At 35.6% G+C, this 22148-nt stretch overlaps 1 protein-coding gene across 2 annotated transcripts in view; it reads left to right on the top strand.

The window, feature by feature from the left end:
• Positions 1-202: 202 nt before the first annotated feature.
• The window catches only part of LOC138696596 (uncharacterized), a 53251-nt gene continuing 31305 nt past the window's right edge, over positions 203-22148 (top strand). The window contains exon 1 of one of the 2 annotated variants that reach the window (XM_069821748.1): positions 203-439. In XM_069821748.1, the coding sequence (XP_069677849.1) occupies positions 265-439 (175 nt within the window). In that variant the 5' untranslated portion in view covers positions 203-264. The remainder of the gene's footprint in view (positions 440-22148) is intronic. The other variant, XM_069821749.1, reaches the window with a different exon arrangement.

Genomic DNA, 22148 nt, shown 5'->3' with positions numbered 1-22148 from the left:
CCCTGAATTCATCCCTGGAAGAGTACACGTAAATATAATTGCAGAATGAATTAATGGCATTTGGATTCCCATACACTTAGCGATGATATTGCTTCCGGTCAAAGAACAATACGACGCGCGCCTGTCACTTATCGCGGCACGGCGCGGATGGAGGGGGGGGGGCAAATAGGCTTGACGTAGCGACCAAGGAAGGGGTTCGCGTGGACTATGGGATGGGACACCTTGAGGAGCAGCCGTTAGTATGCCGCGGGCCTTGCTGGTGGAATGATCCATGGTGCTCTCCTCGTGACACTTGTGGCTCTGGCGGTGATCGTCTCGGCGAGGACCATGCTGCTGCAGGAGATGGTGGAGCATAGCGTCGACGAGGACGACGCCGCCGCGGCGGCCGCCTTGCTACAACCGGATCTCGGTACGTCGGATCGATATGCTTCTTATAGAGGTAAATGAACTTCCTTCCGACCACGTGCTCTAGCGCCGAAATGCTCCACATGTCAGTCTGGATGTTTATACTGTTTTCATTAATACGTTATTCAGTTATTTTCACTTAAAAGGGCTGCGATTCGAATTCAGATACATTCTGTAAGACTTGAAGTGGACAAATTTACTACGACTAACCTACGTTATACTAGTGACAGACTACAGTCGCTAATCGCGATTATCGAAAATTTGTGGACACACTAGTTCACGCTTGCTCCCGTCTGGTCAACAGCTGAATTACCGTAGAGCAGCGTTTCTCAAACTATGGTTCGCGGACCACCTGTGGTCCTCGAGGTCTGCCCTTGTGGTCCTTCAAAAAAGACAGAAGAAAAAATAAAATTTAAACGAATTGCGTTTCATACTATAGCTGAAAATCTCAGAGTTTGGAAATGACACATGGCAATTGCCGTTCACTTTTTCTCCCAGTACTTACATTTGAGCCGTTCAGAGCAGAAGTGGTGTAAGTCAAAAATGAGTAATGAGGGTTAAAATAAACATTCTGTAAAATACAGCGCAAAGTAGAAATTAATATTCAGTTTATTTAAAGTACTAGTAGTTAGTGGGTAGCAAGAAGGACATGTTAATTACTACTTTGCGCTGTATTTTACAGAATTTTTACTTTAAACCTCATTACCCAATTTTGACTTACACCACTTTTGCTCTGAACGGCTCATTTAATGAAATTTATTACCCTACCTGTCTACCGACTTCCCACTCTACTCTCAACAACAAAAGAGAAATTTGAAGCACTATGAACGTGGTGTTTCTCGCGATCTTTTCCCTGCACATCTGACGCTGTAACCCAGCCAGAGATCACCCGAATTCATAACAGAGGACCAAAGTACCGAACCTTTTCATGAATTTATGACTTTCTTAATAATTTTGCTGACACCCAGTCTACACATTGAAATGGTCACGTACTGTACGTCGTACACCAATAATACAATTCTGAGGTCACAATTTGAAACTTATTTTCCAAATAAATGTGACGAATTTTCATGGGTTCGTGATTACTTTCATTGTGATATTGAAAATAACAAACTTTCATAGAGTGAAAGAGAACAGTTAATTGAACTTTCGAATGACACCGGACTTAAAATGAAATTCCAAGCGGAAGATATGGTTAATTTCTGGACTGCATCACAAGTGAAAAGAGAATACAGTGGACTGTACACAATGGTGCTTTAGAGATTATAATTTAGTTTGCTTCTACGTATCTGTGTGAAAAAAGGGTTTTCATCACTAACTCTAATAAAAACAAAGTAGGCTACCGAAATAGACTTTATGTACTGTATGTGACGATCTCCGACTTACGCTTGCCAGCATACATCCAAGTAGGGCCTATAGGACAACTGTGCAATAATCTCATTAATGTGAGTACCAACATTTACTTTTTAGTTACTTAATTAAAGATTATCTAATCTCTAATACCTTGAATTATTAAAAAAACGAAAATGAATTTTCTTCTATTAACATTGAGTTAATTAGTTAATACTAATATAAAATTAATTGAATTAAATTAATTTTAATTAATTGGTACTATTTTAAGATATAAGTATACTGGTATTAAAATATGCTACAAAAATTATAAATTTGCTTTCGAAGGGAACAAGAGTAAGGTGGTCCGCGAAACTGTTCTGACTTAAAAAAGTGGTCCCCCACTTGAAAAAAGATTGAGAAACGCTCCCATAGAGGAAACTATTTTCTCCGTGTTCATACTTTTATGTTAGTTTCCCCCCTGCCCTCATGAACAACATATGAAGTTCATACTTTCTTCCGATGTTTGTTCATTGTTTTCCTTTTTTTATTGTTATTTCTTGCAGCTTGATATGGGAATTTATTTGTTTAAAATTTTAGAGATTTTATAATGTAAACTGATGCAATTTATATTATTTTGGAAAGAGATTTCATAATCTGTATAATTTAAATTATTACGCATACTATTTAGCTATATTATTTTATAATGAAACATATAGCCATAAGTTACAAACACATAAGACATCATCGCATTCATCATCATACACAATCTCGCTCTCGCGCTTGTGGAATACTCTACCCAGTGACATAAGAGACTGTCGGAATTTAACAGTGTTCAAAAACAAACTCATTAAGCATTTTCTTACTTCGTAGAGTAGGTTTAATTTTTACTTAAGTAAAATATCTTTCTTTGTTCTTAACTTCTACAATAAACTGTCTAGCCTTTATTAATCAGTTAATCTTTTAGTACTTCGATTTTTATTGTATCTGTAAATTTAATATTAATTGTAATTATAATTGTAATTCTATTCTTAATATTGTAGTTGTAATCCCCTGGTAGAGGGGAAGAGAAGGCCTCATGACGTTATCTCTACCAGGATGAATGAATGAATGAATGAATGAATGAATGAATGAATGAATGAATGACTGAATGAATGAATGAATAATTTAAAATGAACCCTAACGTCAACAATATCGCCGTAATAGAAACTCAAATTAAAAATCTGCAAAATAAATCAGTTAAGGCCTAATCCAAGCTTTACTGGAAAATAAACATCTTTCAGCACCCTTCTGTTGCGCTCCATGTATGAATAATTCGTCTGCCATTTGTTAATACATTTCTTTTTACTTTTCTCATATCTACATTAAATTTCTCAGTTACTTCCAATAATAACCAAATATCATTTTCTAGTCATTCACTTAGTTTTCTTTTCTCTTCCATATAATACAATGGAAGGGGTAAGAAAATCCCACAGCAGAAGCTATCACGACTTGTCTAAATAATAGAAATCAAGGTGATTCGAAACCAAAGATTACTAAAATGTTACTTTCGTCCACTGGGCCTTGCCTCAGCGTCATTATCTAGTTCTGGAAATAGAATCGGGACGTCGACTCACTACAACCACGATCGCGATTAAGTCGATAATCGCAATTAGTGACTGTAGTCTGTCATAAGTATTATTCAGTTATTGTCGGCTTTTCACGGAAGAGGACTGGGATCCGAATCCAAATATATCCTGTAAAGGACATGTTCATAAAAGTAAATTAATTGTTCTATAATATGTGATGCTCTATCTCATGGTTGTCCAAACGGCTATAGAGCCAAGAGGTACTGAAACCATGCTCTAGTAAGGTCAATTACTTTCCATATAAAATAGGAAAAACGACCGTACAGAATATGCGCTGCGGGTTGCTTACGCCAGGCTCGTACGAGTTACAATAATTGGACATCTATGCTCTATCTTGTAAATTTATATTACCTGTTATTCTAATAAAAGTTTTAAACTAATTACTTTACTACGATTAAACTAGCATAGTTCAGATGATTTTGGAAGTGGAAATCGTATTTTTGGTCCAGGGGAAATTCTCGTCTTTTACGAAAATGCCACCGTGACTCACTGAAGTATAGAACTTTAAATATGGAACATCTCAAAAAACAAAATCCTTATAAATTCGACGACTTTCCACTTACAAAATCACCAGAACTTGCCGTGCACTAGTTTCGCCCGATTATTTCGGTTTCCGTATCATTCTTATTTCTGCATCGTCCTGTTGTCATTGTACTGTTGACAAGGAACATGGCTCAAGTAATGAATTGCTCTACTTCATGTTTCAAGTAACGTTTCAAGCTAAGAGTTCAACGCGGTTGCATTCATTTCTCTGCATGGATTTGTTACTATGCAGTATGTATGCATGCATGTATGTATTTATAACGTATGTATTCCTGGCCTTGTATTTTATTCCATATTGTTTTTAAGCGGTTGTCTTGCGGCATGCTTACCGAATTAGTGGGAAGTCCCGTTATTTGGGTACATCTAGTGTTAAGAACCCGAATACAAATTTTCATCATTACACATCCCTAATAGATTTTACAGCAGAACGATGATGGTGATGGTGATGGTAATGATGATAATGATACTGGTGATGACGATGATGATAATAATAATCATCATCATTACCATCATCATCATCATTATCAACCACAGGAATTAGACCTATTGGCCTGTTCCGTCTTCAAAGTTTATGTCTCTATCCGTCTTGTTCTTGGTCTACCAACATTTCTAAGTCCTCTTGGTTCAAAGTTCAGTATTACTTTAGTAACCGGTCGTCATTCATCCTTCTTATATGTTTATACCAATTACGTTTTTGTTGTATTTTTTCAGTCAAATTAAAAATATTTAGTTGTATATTTTTGTTCTTCTGATAATCTAAAAGAGAGAGATCAGCAACACTTCGAAGGAATTTCATTTCCCTGGTTTCAATTTTCTTTTTAGTTGCTCGGTTTATAGACCAATTTTCTGAACCATAGGTTAATAGTGGAACAGCTAATGTTGTATAAAATTTTTGTTGTGTTGAATATTGCGCTTTATTTTTTAAGTCCTTCGTATTGTTCCACACATCTGTTTAGATCAGCAACACTTCGAAGGAATTTCATTTCCCTGGTTTCAATTTTCTTTTTAGTTGCTCGGTTTATAGACCAATTTTCTGAACCATAGGTTAATAGTGGAACAGCTAATGTTGTATAAAATTTTTGTTGTGTTGAATATTGCGCTTTATTTTTTAAGGTCCTTCGTATTGTTCCACACATCTGTTGAGATTTACTCATTTTATTTTTGACGTCTTGTTCTTTTAAGTATGATGTATTGCACCCTAAATAGTTACTTCATGATTTAAAGCTATTTTACATCTTCATAATAATAATAATAATAATAATAATAATAATAATAATAATAATAATAATAATAATAAATGATTGGAAACTATAAATGATTAAAATGACCTACCTGCAGCGGTCTTTGAGGGCTGTCCTTCCTTAAGGAGATTTAAGAATAACTTAAAAAGTTGTGTATAAAGTGTATATTAAAATTAAGGTGACATTTAACATTTAATTTTTTAAGGTGACATGTATTTATTTAGTCTAACGAGTTACTCCCGTGGTTTGAATTGTAAATTATTTAAAAATAGCATATAAGAGGGTCTTAGACTAGAAATGTTTAGCTTAAATGTAGTTCTGTTTATAAGTATGCATAAGGGTGTAATTATTTGTCTTATTTGAGCTGTTGTATCAGTGAAGCGTGGTGAGTCAGTGAAGTTATGGTTTTACAGTGCAGTGAATAGTTCCGATAAGTGATAATTTATAGTGTAAATGAAATGTGTTCTATAGTGTCAGTGAAATGTGTGCTAAAGTGTCAGTGAAATGCGTCATAGTACCACTACAGTGAGTGAGATGAGAGTAAAGTGAAACACCAATGTGAAACTTATGTAGGGCCTATACATAGGCTATGTAGGTTGTGTTGTAAAATTAGGTTTACTTATTAATTAGGTTATTTTATGTATTATTAATTGTAATTATTGTGTTAAATTGTATTGTGTATTGTATAATTGTATTGTGTATTGTATAATTGTATTGTGTATTGTAATTTTATTGTGTATTGTTTATATTGTGCATACCACTGCCACCGGGTGCTTGCCCACTTTGCAGTGTAAATAAATACATAATAATAATAATAATAATAATAATAATAATAATAATAATAATAATAATAATAATAATAATAATAATAATAATAATGGCAAAGTACGGGACAGTTGTTATAAGTGTTTTGCTTAAGCGTAGATTGTGCAATTCAACAGATATTTAGTAGGTAATTCCACGAAGGAGGCCTAGAATGTTATTCTTTAATTTACTCTTCAATTTTGACAAGATCCGACACACATACTAACATGATCAGGGACAGAATTTCAGGGCCGTGGAAGTGCTATAGCCTACTGAAAGATGACGATTAGGAATTGTTCTGTTCAGTGGAACAGAAAGAGGGAAACTACGCGTTCCGGATTCGTGATAGTGAAAGATAAACAAAACGTGATGCTATTAAGTGGATGCAGAAGTGTAGATGATTTTAAATAATAATAAGAAGGAATATTCTTTTGAGAAGATTAACTCCATATGTAGATGAAATTATTGGGGATCATCAGTGTGGTTTTAGTCGTAATAGATCAACTATTGATCAGATATTTTGTATTCGACAGATAATGGAGAAAAAATGGGTATAAGGGTACAGTGCATCAGTTATTAATAGATTTCTAAAAGGCATATGACTCGGTTAAGAGAGAAGTTTTATATGATATTCTTATTGAATTTGGTATTCCCAAGAAACTAGTTCGATTAATTAAAATGTGTCTCAGTGAAACTTACAGTAGAGTTCGTATAGGTCAGTTTCTGTCAGATGCTAAAGCTAAAGCAAGGAGATGCACTATCACCTTTACTTTTTAACTTTGCTCTAGAGTATGCCATTAGGAAAGTCCAAGATAACAGAGAGGGTTTGGAATTGAACGGGTTACATCAGCTTCTTGTCTATGCGGATGACGTGAATATGTTAGGAGATAATCCACAAACGATTAGGGAAAACACGGGAATTTTACTAGAAGCAAGTAAAGCGATCGGTTTGGAAGTAAATCCCGAAAAGACAAAGTATATGATTATGTCTCGTGACCAGAATATTGTACGAAATGGAAATATAAAAATTGGAAATTTATCTTTTGAAGAGGTGGAAGAATTCAAATACCTGGGAGCAACAGTAACAAATATAAATGATACTCTGGAGGAAATTAAACACAGAATAAATATGGGAAATGTCTGTTATTATTCGGTTGAGAAGCTTTTATCATCCAGTCTGCTGTCAAAAAATCTGAAAGTTAGAATTTATAAAACAGTTATATTACCGGTTGTTCTTTATGGTTGTGAAACTTGGACTGTCACTTTGAGAGAGGAACATAGGTTAAGGGTGTTTGAGAATAAGGTGCTTAGGAAAATATTTGGGCTAAGAGGGATGAAGTTACAGGAGAATGGAGAAAGTTACACAACACAGAACTGCACGCATTGTATTCTTCACCTGACATAATTAGGAACATTAAATCCAGACGTTTGAGATGGGCAGGGCATGTAGCACGTATGAGCGAATCCAGAAATGCATATAGTGCGTTAATTGGGAGGCCGGAGGGAAAAAAACCTTTAGGGAGGCCGAGACGTAGATGGGAAGATAATATTAAAATGGATTTAAGGGAGGTGGGATATGATGATAGAGACTGAATTAATCTTGGTCAGGATAGGGACCAATGGCGGGCTTATGTGAGGGCGGCAATGAACCTCTGGGTTCCTTAAAAGCCAGTAAGTAAGTAATAAGAAGGAATTGAAACGTCATACTTCTTTAAGTGAATCCCAAGACAACAATTCCAGTAACGGCGTCACATGATGAAATTTTCTAATGTTACAAACAAAACGAATGCAGGTATTGTGAACACGCCGTAGCCTGACTTGGTTAAATACTTGAGATAAGCATATCTACGTTTTAAACATATTCATACGAGAAAAGTCTCAATAATTTTGTAGCAAGTTTTGTATTAGTCACACATTTGAATTGTTTTCAAGACGTCACTTGATAAGGAGATAATGAAAACAATGGGTTGCGAAAGTCAGTAAAACTGCAAGCAGTCTATTGCACCTGCCGCATTGGAGGGGAAGGGAAGTGCGTGGTGCGGTTAACAAGGAGCAGCGGAAGATGGGAGATTCATTCATTGTTCACGCTGAAAAAAGTTTGACACAGCATGCTGCCATGTAAGGCAACTTATAAAACCATTAATTTCTCCATTAGTCCAAGTGGAGAATTGACTGCAATTGAGATTAGAGAGTAGAGAGAGCTGAATTTTATACAAGAAAGGATAATAATATTGTTACTTATTGTTAATACGGCTGTCCAGTGTGTTCAACGCGAAGATACAGCATGATGGAATCAGAATTGAATCGGTTATTTCAGAAACCAGACAAACGCCAAAACAAGAAAAAAAAGTGAGTTAATGGCGGCATAATAATCTATGAGGGTATACTTACATTTTTGTGCTGAAAACAGTCAAGTGCCGCCCTCCTGTATTGGCCAGGCATTACGTTGAAACTGCGGGTACATTTTGTGTTCATAGTTTTGTGACCAACTGATTTAAAAGTATTTTGTGGTTAGCGTAGTGTTTTTTAATAACAACAATAGACCTATATCGTAGTGACATGTCTCAAAGTTCAGAAGACGAACCTATACCTAAAAGGAAACGAGGAGTGGTAAACGAAAACACTTATAAACGTACTATTATTCGCAATGCAAGGATAAAAGGAGAAGGCTACGTTTCTTATTCTGGCAGGGAAGTATCTCAGAAAACCAAGACCGACATTCTCACTTGTAAGTGCAATGCGAAATGTGATTTAAACATTAATGAGGATGTGATAAATGAAACATGAAGGTATTTTCATTCTCTTGAAAATAAAAACTCTCAAGATGCCTATATTTAGACTTTGGTTGAGTTACTGAAGTTAAGCGTATACGTAAAATACAAGGTCCAGAGCAAGAGTTAGGCAATGAAAATGTTAATGAAGGCACTTTTAAAAGATCTCATTCTTACAATTATAATTTAAGGACTGGTGGTGTACTGAAACATGTTTGCGAGAATATGTTTATGAAAATACATGGTATTTCACATAACAGATGAGGGAGAATTGGTCAGTTATTGCTTGAAAATACTACCCCTAAAGACATTACAGATTTCCTTCAAAATAATATGTTTTATAACAAAATCCTAAACAATTCGAGAATTATGCCATAAAAATACGTTTGCACCAGTCGTTTATTGCAGAAACTAGTTAAGTGGAAAAAAAATTATCGTATTTTTTACAGCTAAGTTAAAACGCACAAAATAATTTTCCGTAGATATGAAGTATTAAAATATATAGTACTTTCAGCAAACCACGTTAAAACCACTACCAAACCATTTAGTCTTATGCGAGACAGTTTTTTTTTTTTTCCACAATTGGCTAACTTGGCGCTGGTTTCTGAAATAAGCGATTCAATTGCACGATAACCAATCAAATTGGGAAAAATAATTGTTTCAATCTCACAGTCCATTATAAATCGACGAGATTTATGGCAGATCAAACCCCGAAGTATATGATGAGAAATTTTTATTCGACTGAGCTCTTTACTTTGTTGTTACCGTCTGGAACGACATGGATGTACGGATATATGAATAATTAGTACGATTATTGTGTGGATATACCGATTCTGCCAAACGTTTAAGGACACTCCTTCAAAAGTGATGTTTCATTCTTGACTTTATACTTATGTGAAACCCCCTGATCTTTATACAGGGAACAAATGCCTGTGAAAAATGAAGTTTTTACTTTAAAATTAATCTCTCTATCTTTCAGACTGTCGGTTATATAACAATTTTTCTGTCATGAAAACTTATTCAAAAATTACATTTTTTTAATTAATTACTCCAGAATGAGTGTATTTAGATCAATGAATTTTGGAATAGAGTTATATATATCTTAAATGTCTCTTGTGCAATTAACACTTTTTATTTAAAAAATTTGTAACAGCTCGTTCATGCATTGTAATCCAGATCTTTTCTTTCATTTATTTAGAAAAAGTCACCAGTTCCTAAAATTCTCTTTAGTTTGAAATTCGCGGCAAATTAATCAGGGACCGCCACTGCCATTTACATCATAACATTGGGAGCTGGTAAAAACTTGTCAATCAGCTTATTCCCTCCATTTTAGTAAACAGTTGTGGAGTTTGTTATAAGTGTGGAAAGGTTAGATTTATTCCTTGAAAAAAAGTGAAAATGGGTCGAAATTCAGTGCGTATGGACGTGAAGTGACAGATTATTGTAATGTGGAAGAATGAATTCAGATAATATCTCTTTCCCAAAATTTATTGATATAAGTACATTCATTCTGGAGTAATTAATTTCTTTCCTACAAAAATTTAATTTTTCGGTTAGTTTTCATAACAGAAAAATTGTTATGCAATCAACAGATTGTATTGTGTATTGTTTATCATTTTATTGTGTATTGTTTATCATTTTATTTTGTATTGTTTATATTGTGTATACCACTGCCACCGGGTGCTTGCCCACTTGCAGTGTAAATAAATACATACTGTACATACAAAGATAGAGAGATTGGGATGACAGTAAAAAACTTCATTTTTCACAGGCATTTGGTTCTTTATAAAAATCAGGGTGTTTCACATAAGTATAAGGACAGGAATGAAACATCTATTTTGAATGGATATCCTTAAATTTTTGGTAGAAGCAGTTTGGATAAATGAATGCATACGTGGATGGATGTACAAATACTTGGATGAATTGTTGAACGAAAGTATGAAGGTCCCATTTGATTCATTGGTAAGTGGGATGCGAATTTCTGTGAATCAGTTAAAGTGAATACATAACATTACATTTTTGGTCGTTTATCACGAGTATTACGTGGAATTTCTCTCTCAGACACGGCATTTGCATTTGATATCTGGACCGGTGACAGAGATAGTTAATTAATAAAGACAAATCTATTAAAATGATTTATAGGATTCCCAAATCCAAATCTCTGTTCCTTCATCTTCAATTATATTTGGATACTCCGTGATCTTAACTCTAGTATCCGGCTTGCCATTCGATCAACAACGATGTCACACTGAGATACTATTATATTTATTTTTTTAATGTAAAGCCCTCTCCGGAACCAACTTCTGCGTAATTTGCTCCATTTACTAGCGTGGAATTTCTTTCCACGGTTCTGTGCTTCTTCATGGCATTGTGCTTCGTCACAAGGACAATCCTGACCATTGAAGTGATTAACATAATTATTCCTGCGGTAAAACTTTCGAGACGTCATCTGAAGGTGCCTGTTGCTTAAAAAAAATCATTATCACTTTATACAAAGGTGCCCAAAAATACTTACACTTCAAGGTGCAAAATATCTGAGTAAATCTTTATTACATCAAGGAATAGCTGAGAGACATGTTTAACAACTACTATCGCTCGAAGTGCTCTCCATTAGTATCCAGACACTTCTGTGTTCGATGAACTCTTCCATGTGCAACATTAATCAATGTGCCCATTGTGATTACTGCACACGCTACTTCAATATCTTCGTGTAGCTCCACTAATATAGCTGGTTTTCTGTGATACATCACATGCTTTAGACTCCCTTTTAAGTGAAAGTTGAGAGGAATTAATTCGGGTGAGCGTGGAGGGTAGGGGAGATGGAGGCAGGTTGGCTACAGAGGCACGTTGGCACATCAGTTTTATTTAGGTAGTTATGCGATAGATTGCAGCACCACGCACACAATATGATCCCTGTTTTATAAAGCATGCTCCACGAAAGCGTCAGACGTTTATGACAAGCGGTAGAAGAAGGAAGCCATAAAGTTGTTTTTGCAGCAAGATAAGTAAATTTTCACCATCTCGTGATTATCTTTTTACAGGGTACATAGGCTATGCAATATTATGTGAACTTTAAATACATCGTTGGAAAGTACATTTAATTGGCTCTGTTTCGTGTTAATTTCATTTCGATCATTCATTACTCTAATTCGTAATTTTAACCCAAATCAAATATCTACACCAAAGATAAGTTGGCACAGTTGTTAGGGGGCAGATTGGCACGGTGTTTAACCTACCCTGCTGTGCTACTTTAAATGATTATATAAATTATACGATAGATAATTTACTTATTCATACAAGGGCTGGGTAAGTTGACTCAATCTACACGTTTCAAAATAATACAAAATTTCAAATTTAAATCGTGGTGAAATATAAATTCAAATATCTCTCCACACAGCCAAAGAACCACGTAGAACGACCATCTTTGAGGATTTCATAAAATGCTATGCAAATTATAGAAAAAAGTGAAACGTAAAATTTGGGCCAACCTGCCTCTCTCTCTCTCTCTCTCTCTCTCTCTCTCTTACTCAACAGCATCTCTTCGTTCTATCCATTGACCTGGTAAGGTGTCTGTGATAATGTGGTGGTGCGACATCTTGTTTAAAATAAAATCGTTCATTCCCACAGAGTGCACGAATGGCAGGTAAAATAGATGTAACTGTTTCTTCTAACAAGAATGATTCAGTTACATCCTTGGATGACAGTTCACATCAGATATTCAGTCCCAGTTTGACTCCTTGTCTACATGAATGTGTGCATTTTCTGGAGCAGTATACACAGTAATGACGATGAACTCTACCATTCTGCTTAAATTGTGTTTTGTTAGACTAAATTATTTTGCTCGAAAATTCCTCCTCCTCTTGCATATTTTCCTTGAATGACAAACATGCAGCCACTTTTTTTTACATCCCTACCAGATGCATTGTTGACTCTGGTATTTACGCGACTAACATGACCTTTTATTAGAATATCACACTACACATTCCCGCTGTAATTCAGTTAAACTTTGAGAATCCATATAATATGTCTGTGAAAGTGTGATAAATTTTTTGGGTCCCTCCAATCCAACCAATGTATAATCTAGACACACATATAGGCCTAAATATACAACATTTATTCCACACCATAGACATAGGGTACACCACTTCTGTCATATCATGGCCGTAAGAGAGAAACAGGAAATTAAGAATGAATTATGTTAACAATTGTAACAGCACGAGATTTATGTTTCCACGATTTTATAGTGAAGAGAATTTGATGTTTCCAATCGGATGTGACTTATTACGTTTTGGTGCAGAATATCCAGGAAATGATTCGATACATAGGCCTATTTAAACAGATATACTCTAAGCCTATTCCTATTAGAACATGAAGTGGCTGTGACAGGTGGAATCCTTAGTTTCTTCGCTCTATAAAAGTGCTGGAAGAATTAAAACAACTTTTTATATAGAGATTGTCGCCATATGGGTATATTCATATTATTTTCCAACATGTAGCCCCTATCTAAAGAAATTGGCTTCATAAATATAAACACTGTGAAGTTATACTCTAAAGCAGCTATTCAGGCAATTGAGATATAACCCAAGATGGAAAAAAATGTTAAAATATACAATTCGAAAAATCCAAAATATCGGAGAGTGTGATATTACAATGAATTCCAACCCATTGCGTGATAGATGACAATGAGATGGCTGGTAGGCCTATATTGACAAAGAAAGCGATCAAAATTACATAAACATGGCATTAAAGTTTTAATATTAATCAAAGCAATTAAAATAATTAGACTGAAAAAGGTCAACATTATTTTCTACTCAAATAATTAACAAGAATGAAAATTCAAAATGAAAAATTATCAACAATTCTGAAATTATTCCTGAATTACCACAAAAATACATTGTTGTTGTTTTCAGACTTAATACGGGCCATCACTGTCTGGCGACTCATTTCGATAAATTACAGAAAGTTCGCTTCGGGTCCGAGCGGACCGAATCGCTGACGTCACGCCACCTTAAGGCCATGTAATGCTCGTGTATGCAGTATGTTGTGTGATAAGTTACTTGAAGATCAAGACGCATCATTAGTTTTAGTATCAGTTCTTTCAAATATAAGTGTATGTGTGCGTGCGTGTATTAAGTTAGAATAGTAGACCATTTAAATGCAGCTGGAATGTATGGATACGCTAGAACGGAGAATAATTGTTATGTATGACATTTATCTAGAAGCTGGCTTTATGTTGAGACGCAGGAAGGCAATTTAGAGTGACATTCCTTGGCTTTACATATCAAAATTGCCGCTGTCTACGCCGCTAGCCGGTTGCCACGCATGCGCTTTATCGGCCCAGATCCGAGCCGAACTCTGTCTGCTGTCACCACGTTATATATTATGCCTTGGAGAGGAAAATATGCATCTGGAACACATGAGATTTTGTAAAGTTTTGAAGACTTATACAGATATTGGTAATAAATATTGAGAAACAATGAAAATAACTACTGTTGTCAAATTCTGAGCATTAAGCTGCTTGTACACTATCAAAGTTTTCTCCCCGTTCAATACTTTACAAGAAAACTTGTCAAAGACTGATGAATACTGAATAGTAGCCTTTCAAAATGCTTATTTAACACTAAACTAGCCTGTTTCATAGTCTGTGACGATAGGGAGCAACTGCTGTTCCGGAACAGTGCAGTGTCATGTTATTATAACGTGTTTACAGTCAAGCTTATAGGAACCCAAATAAACAAAATTATAACAAAAAGAAATATGCGGATACGCTCGTTACAACATTGCAGGACAACGTAAATCACCATGAACTGAAACTCACAGAGTCGCTGTGACGTCCATCTCGTGTAATGGTTTCCGGAAACAGCATAAGATCTTATGAAACGTTTATAGAAGACGATTATCTAGTGTTCCATATATTCCCTAACTGAGAAGAAAAGAAAAGAAGAAACATGAAAGCAGAGGAATGAAATAATAAAATGGAAGCGAAAAAAGGATAGGAACACTGATAGAATAGGAATGATAGAAGGAAGGAGAAAAATGTAGAAGGAAAGAAATACAGATAAAAGGAAGGAAATATATAAATATAAAAGAAAATAAATGCGATACAAGGATATAAAGATAGAAAGAAGGAAATATAATACAGAAGGAAGGAACCAAAGTTAGGTGAAAGAGAAGAAAGGTAGAACGAAAGATAGACCAAAGGAAAAAAATATATTATATTTAAGGAAAGAAAGATAAATGGAGAGAAGAAAAAGAGATGGAAGGGGAGAAAGATAGATGGAAGGAAAGAAAGACATATGGAAGGAAAGAAAGATAGATGGAAGGAAAGAAAGATACATTGAAGGAAAGGGAGTTAGATGGAAGGAAAGAAAGATAGAAAGAAAGAAAGAATGAAAAAAAGATAGGAGGAAGTAAAGAAAGATAGGAGGAAGGAAATAAAGATAGAAGGAAGGAAATAAAGATAGAAGGAAGGAAATAAAGATAGGAGGGAGGAAATAAAGATAGAAGGAAGGAAATAAAGATAGAAGGAAGGAAATAAAGATAGGAGGAAGGAAATAAAGGTAGTAGGAAGGAAAGAAAGATGGGGGAGGAAAGAAAGATAGGAGGAAGGAAAGAAAGATAGGAGGAAGGAAATAAAGATAGGAGGAAGAAAATAAAGATAGAAGGAAGAAAATAAAGATAGGAGGAAGAAAATAAAGATAGGAGGAAGGAAAGAAAGATAGAAGGAAGAAAAGAAAGATAGGAGGAAGGAAAGAAAGATAGGAGGAAGGAAAGAAAGATAGGAGGAAGGAAAGAAAGATAGAAGGAAGAAAAGAAAGATAGGAGGAAGGAAAGAAAGATAGGAGGAAGGAAAGAAAGATAGGAGGAAGGAAAGAAAGATAGAAGGAAGGAAATAGAGATAGGAGGAAGGAAATAAAGGTAGGAGGAAGAAAATAAAGATAGAAGGAAGGAAAGAAAGATAGGAGGAAGGAAAGAAAGATAGGAGGAAGGAAATAAAGATAGGAGGAAGAAAATAAAGATAGGAGGAAGAAAATAAAGATAGAAGGAAGAAAATAAAGATAGGAGGAAGGAAATAAAGATAGAAGGAAGGAAAGGAGGAAGGAAATACAGATAGGAGGAAGGAAATACAGATAGGAAGAAGGAAATAAAGATAGGAGGAAGGAAATAAAGATAGGTGGAAGGAAAGAAAGATAGGAGGAAGTAAAAAAATAGAACGAAAGAAAGGGGGAAAGGAATATGGAAATATTAAAATAAAGAAGAGAAATGGAAAGAAGGGAGGAAAGAAAGAACTGAAGGAATGAGAGATAGACGGAATAACAAAAGGAAAAAAAATGGGAAGGAGGAAAAACTGATACAAGAAAGGAAAGAACGGCTTGAAGAAGGAATACAACAAAGAAATCAAGGAAGAAGAAAAAAGAAATACAAAACTATGGGAGTGAACGAATGATATAAACATATAAACGCAGAGATAAGAGGATAGAAAAGGATGGAAAGAGGAAAAAGGAGGAAGGAAGATAAATAATTAAAAGAAAATGACAAAAGAAAGTATGAAAAGTGCAAGGGAGGGGAGATAGCAGAAAGGTAATGAAGGAAAAACAAAACAAAGGAGGACACAGGCTTAGTGGGTTGTCTCTCTAATCCTCTACTACTTCCTTCCTTCGCGTCTCTATTGTTATGCCACACGTTGATTTCGTCGCCCCTTCATTCGTGCGGGTAGTGAGGGGAAGTTTGCATATCCTTCTCGCACTTTTCCATCATACACAGTCACTGTCCCGGATGTTATGGTCATTTCCTTTCCATTTAAACGCTAACGGACAAAACCATCTGCTATGCGAATCCCTTTGTTATTTATTTGCAGTTTCTATTTCTTAAGTGTGCTATAATTATACAAATCGTATGTTGGTCTCCTCAGCGCAGTGATTCTTCAACTTTGCACTTACTAAGATGCGATTCCTCTAAAGAGACCTCTAACCCATAATCTCTAAACAATTTTATCATTATAGTAATTACATTGTCAATCAGTCATCAGTAACCGCCTTCTATATAACATTGCGCGTCCTGTTGAACATACTGCAGTTATAAAATTCTAATAGAAACTTACGTTTCCAATTCTTTAGGCGTTGCCTTATCTTATTCCAGAAAGCATTCAACTACAAAGAAAAATGGATCGACCACTAAGAAGAATATGCAATGACAGGAAATTCAAATGTAAAAATAAAATATGTACACCTGAAAACAGGTTTCGTTTAGTACGGCATGTGACATGGTCAAATAAAGACCTCCTTAGCAGTAGTTCACCGAGACAGCTTTGGGCAAAAATATCTCCCAAATTATTCATCGTCTCTAATGCACATTTCACAACTTTTGGAAATTTGTATAGGGTCTACCCTACACAGACGCTAGATTTCGTCTCCATCGATAGAATTTAACACTGGGTACATGATCCGGTTTATTCATTTTATGAAAGACTATTGTCTTATTTATAAGGCTTTCATTTTAAGAATTTTGTCGCTTTCCAAACTGATGATTTGGATACATTTGCTGTTACGCTATCTTACTTAACGATTTCGTGGGAAACTCTTCTAGCTTATAACCCATGTCAGGAGTTTCTCTTAAGTTATGAAGCGATTCACACAACTTTTGTTTAAGAATTAGCCAGTTTCTCTCACTTCTTTCACAAAATTCTGAATTACTGACTCAGGTGGTTGTTAAAAACCAGGAGATTTCCGTTGAAATATAGAACGAACCTTTTGTGCGATGTCTCTGTGGTAATAGACCTATGCTTACTTACAAATGATTTTTAAAGAGCCCGAAGGTACATTGCCGCCCTCACATAAGCCCGCCATCGATCCCTATCCTGAGAAAGATTAAACCAATCTCTACCATCATACCTCACCTCCCTCAAATCTATTTAGATATTATCCTCCCATCTACGTCTCGGTCTCCCCAAAGGTCTTTTTTCCTCAGGTCTTCCAACTAACACTCTATATGCATTTCTAGATTCACTCATACGTGCTACATACCCTGCCCATTTCAAACGTCTGGATTTGATGTTCCTAATAATTATGTTAGGTGAAGAATGCAATGCGTACAGTTCTGCATTATGTAACTTTCTCTATTTTCGTGTAACTTAATTCCTCTTAGCCCCAAATATTTTCCTATGTACTTTATTCTCAAACACCCTCAGCCTCTGTTCCTCACTCAAAGTGAGAGTCCAAGTTTCACAACCATTCAGAACAATCGGTAAGATAACTGTTTTATAAATTCTAACTTTCTGTTTTTGTTTAAATAGTCTGGATGACGAAAACTTCTCAACCGAATTATAACAGGCATTGCCATATTTATTCTGAATTTAATTTCCTCTCGAGTGTCATTTATATTTTTTGTTACTGTTGCTCCCAGGTATTTGAATTTTTCCACCTTTTCAAAGGATTAAATTTCCAATTTATATATTTCCATTTCGTACTACAGTATGTTCTGGTCACGAAATATAATCATATACTTTGTCTTTTCAGGATTTACTTTCAAACCTAGCTCCTTACTTGCTTCAAGTAAAATTCCCGTGTTTTCCCTAATCGTTTGTGGATTTTATCCTAACATATTCACGTCATTCACATAAACAAGCAGCTTATGTAACCCGTTCAATTCCAAAACCTCTCTGTTTTCCTGGACTTTCGTGATGGCATATTCTAGAGCGAAGTTAAAAAGCGAAGGTGATAGTGCATCGCCTTGCTTTAGCCCACAGTAAATTGGAAAAGCATAAGATAGAAACTGGACTATACGAACTCTGCTTTACGTTTCACCGAGATACATTGTAATTAATCGAACTAGTTCTTGGGAATACCAAATTCAATAAGAATATTATATAAAACTTCTCTCTTAACCGAGTCATATGCCTTTTTGAAATCTACGAATAACTGATGTACTGTGCCCTTAAACTGCTATTTTTTTTCTCCATTATTTGTCGAGTACAAAAAGTCTGGTCAATAGTCGATATATTACGCCTAAATAAGACTATGCCTATTATAAATGAAGATTCGTTGTTGTATTATGAACTGCATTGGCATGAACTAAACTGAACTGCACTGGATTGAAGTCAGCTGTATACTACTAATGTTCTGACTTCGACCTACTTTCGGCCTGTGTTATCTGTCTATATTACGCAACACAAAACCTATCTACTTTCGATCCAGAGAAAACATACAATATATTTCCCCTGCAGTCGCGTTTGCAACAGTTAATTTCCTACGGTATTTACCTCAGTGAAATCTGTTTAATTGCGAACGCAAGTATCAACTAATTAAGTTATAGGTAGAAAGAGAGAGTTACAGATACACGAGAAAAAAATAAAAGATGAGGATATACTAATGATTTAACCTTAAATTGTATGTGTGTTTGTGCGTGTGGATGGGTATAAGCGAATAAATGCATGAGTGAATTAATGATTGCATGAATGGAAAGTGGAACTTATTTACACCATAACAGAGGAAGTAAAATCTTGTCGGTGTCTTCTGATTAAAAAAACTTATGCATACAAAATTTCCATCTGGAAAATGTGAGATGGAACGTTTTCGGTAGTACATATAATATCTGCAGTTGAGAAAATAAACTTAGTAACTCGGGTGACCATGAAACTGCCATCTGGACTCGCAGTACACGAGTGGCAATAGTAAAATCTGAGCAATAATATTTACGCAGTCTCCAGCAGCAAGGCAATGTTCAAGCCACGTGCGTGCCATAAGTAAATCTTTCTACGAGATGAAGAGAGCATTAAGTAGGCGCCAAGAGTCAGTACGTGCTGTGTAATACATAACAGGTCGTTGTCTTGAAGTGGGCTGCTAGATAGCTCTTACACAGTCTTTCTGTGCTAAAGATCAAGAGGAAAGAAAGTAAAAAGAAAAGAAAGAGGTAAAGAAAGAAAATAGAAATGAACGAAATGAGGCAAGGAAGGAAAGAACGAAGAAACCGAGGAAGGAAAGAAAGAAGAAACCGAGGAAGGAAAGAACGAAGAAACCGAGGAAGGAAAGAACGAAGAAACCGAGGAAGGAAAGAACGAAGAAACCGAGTAAGAAAAGAACGAAGAAACCAAGAAACCGAGGAAGGAAAGAAAGAAGAAACCGAGGAAGGAAAGAAAGAAGAAACCGAGGAAGAAAAGAACGAAGAAACCGAGGGAGGAAAGAACGAAGAAACCGAGGAAGGAAAGAATGAAGAAACCGAGTAAGAAAAGAACGAAGAAACCAAGAAAACGAGGAAGGAAAGAAAGAAGAAACCGAGGAAGGAAAGAACGAAGAAACCGAGGGAAGAAAGAACGAAGAAACCGAGGAAGGAAAGAATGAAGAAACCGAGCAAGAAAAGAACGAAGAAACCAAGAAAACGAGGAAGGAAAGAAAGAAGAAACCGAGGAAGGAAAGAACGAAGAAACCGAGGAAGGAAAGAACGAAGAAACCGAGGAAGGAAAGAACGAAGAAACCGAGGAAGGAAAGAACGAAGAAATCGAGTAAGGAAGGAACGAAGAAGCCAAGAAAACGAGGAAGGAAGGAAAGAAGAAACCGAGGAAAGAAAGAACGAAAAAACCGAAGAAGGAAAGAACGAAGAAATCGAGGAAGGAAAGAACGAAGAAATCGAGTAAGGAAGGAACGAAGAAACCAAGAAAACGAGGAAGGAAGGAAAGAAGGAACCGAGGAAGGAAAGAACGAAGAAACCGAGGAAGGAAAGAAAAACGAAGAAACCGAGGAAGGAAAGAACGAAGTACCCGAGGAAGGAAAGAAAACGTAGAAACCGAGGAAGGAAAGAAAAACGAAGAAACCGTGGAAGGAAAGAAAAACGAATAAACCGTGGAAGGAAAGAAAAACGAAGAAACCGAGAAAGGAAGGCAAGAAGAAACCGAGGAAGGAAAGAAAAAACGAAGAAACCGAGGAAGGAAGGAAAGAAAGAACGAAGAAACCGAGGAAGGAAAGATAAAACGAAGAAACCGAGGAAGGAAAGATAAAACGAAGAAACCGAGGAAGGAAAGAGAAAACGGAGAAACCGAGGAAGGAAAGAAAAAATGAAGAAACCGAAGAAGGAAAGAAAAAACGAAGAAACCGAAGAAGGAAAGAAAAACGAAAAGAAGGAACAGAAGACATATGAAAGGAGAGAAAAATGGAAGACAGGAAATAAAGTCGCGAAGAATGCAGCAAGGATGAAAGAAAATGGTAGGGTGACAGAAAAATAGAAGAGAAAAGAAAGATGGAAGAAATGAAAGATAAATATGGAGAAAAGGGAAGAAAAAATTGAGGGACTGAGAAATGAAGATGGAAAGGAGGAAGTATTGATGAAAAAACTGAAGAAAGAAAATATGAAAATGAAGCAAGTAAGATACAGGGAAAGAATAAGAAATTGAAAAGACGGAGAAAAATAAAGGAAAGGCTGAAAGAAAGAAAGCTAAAAAGACGAAAAGGAGAATAAAGGAAAGACAGAGATAGGCGGCAGAAAAGACGGAAAAAAGAAAGGAAGGGCCGAGAAAAATTGAAAGAAGAAAACAAAGGAAGGACTGAGAGAAAAGAAAGTAGGAAAGATAGAAAGAAGAAAAATAAGGGAAAGAGGGATAATAGAAAACATTGTAAAATTCCTTTGTAGAACGAAAAGTTACATTTATTCGGATCAAATTTCTACACCTTTAAATGACAAAAATTCTTTTAATCATATTTTATTTCGGAATATGTATTATATGTCTTTCTCGTGTTAAATTTTGCCGTACCTGGTTTACATGTTTCAGCCTGTTATGGGCCATCTTCAGAACTGGTTGGTGCTGGTCTTGGCGCCTTTTGTTTTTGTTTCTACGGGGTGTGTTTGTGTAACGTGGAATCGAAAAGTGTGTGTTCTGAAGATGGCACGTAACAGGCTGAAACATGCTAACCAGATACGGTAAAATTTAACACGAGAAAGACATATAATACATATTCCGAAGTGATATAGTGTTAAAAGTTGTGTAATCAAGGTGCATATTTTATTATAATAATACACTGTTCTCTTGAATTGACTGAGCGAATTGGGAATTAAGTTAATGGCTTTCCCAAAACACGCTATTAAATGTTTCATATAAAACAATTTTTATCTACAAAAGGAAGCAAAAACGAGCGAAATTGTATTAAACTTTTTCTTTGAAAATTTTCAAATAATAACCCCCTGAAATTAATAACATTACTCACGGGTTCATACTATATAACAACCAAGGTAGTATAAACTTGTAAATAAGGGAGTATTTATAGGTTAGCAACTGACAGAACTCCATTGTAAGAGGTCACTAAACCTTAGCGCTGTGTCGGAGGCGAAGTTGGAGTTTTCCCTCCATTAATCTGAACTATTGTCGCTACCGATTGATAGAATTACCATGAGAAGAAATTCTACAGGAGGATATGAAATCTAAAAAAGAGGACACTGCTGAA

This window comes from Periplaneta americana, chromosome 3 (assembly GCF_040183065.1).
Source record: "Periplaneta americana isolate PAMFEO1 chromosome 3, P.americana_PAMFEO1_priV1, whole genome shotgun sequence".
NCBI classification, from domain to species: domain Eukaryota; kingdom Metazoa; phylum Arthropoda; class Insecta; order Blattodea; family Blattidae; genus Periplaneta; species Periplaneta americana.
This window is presented reverse-complemented; position numbering and strand designations above follow the sequence as displayed.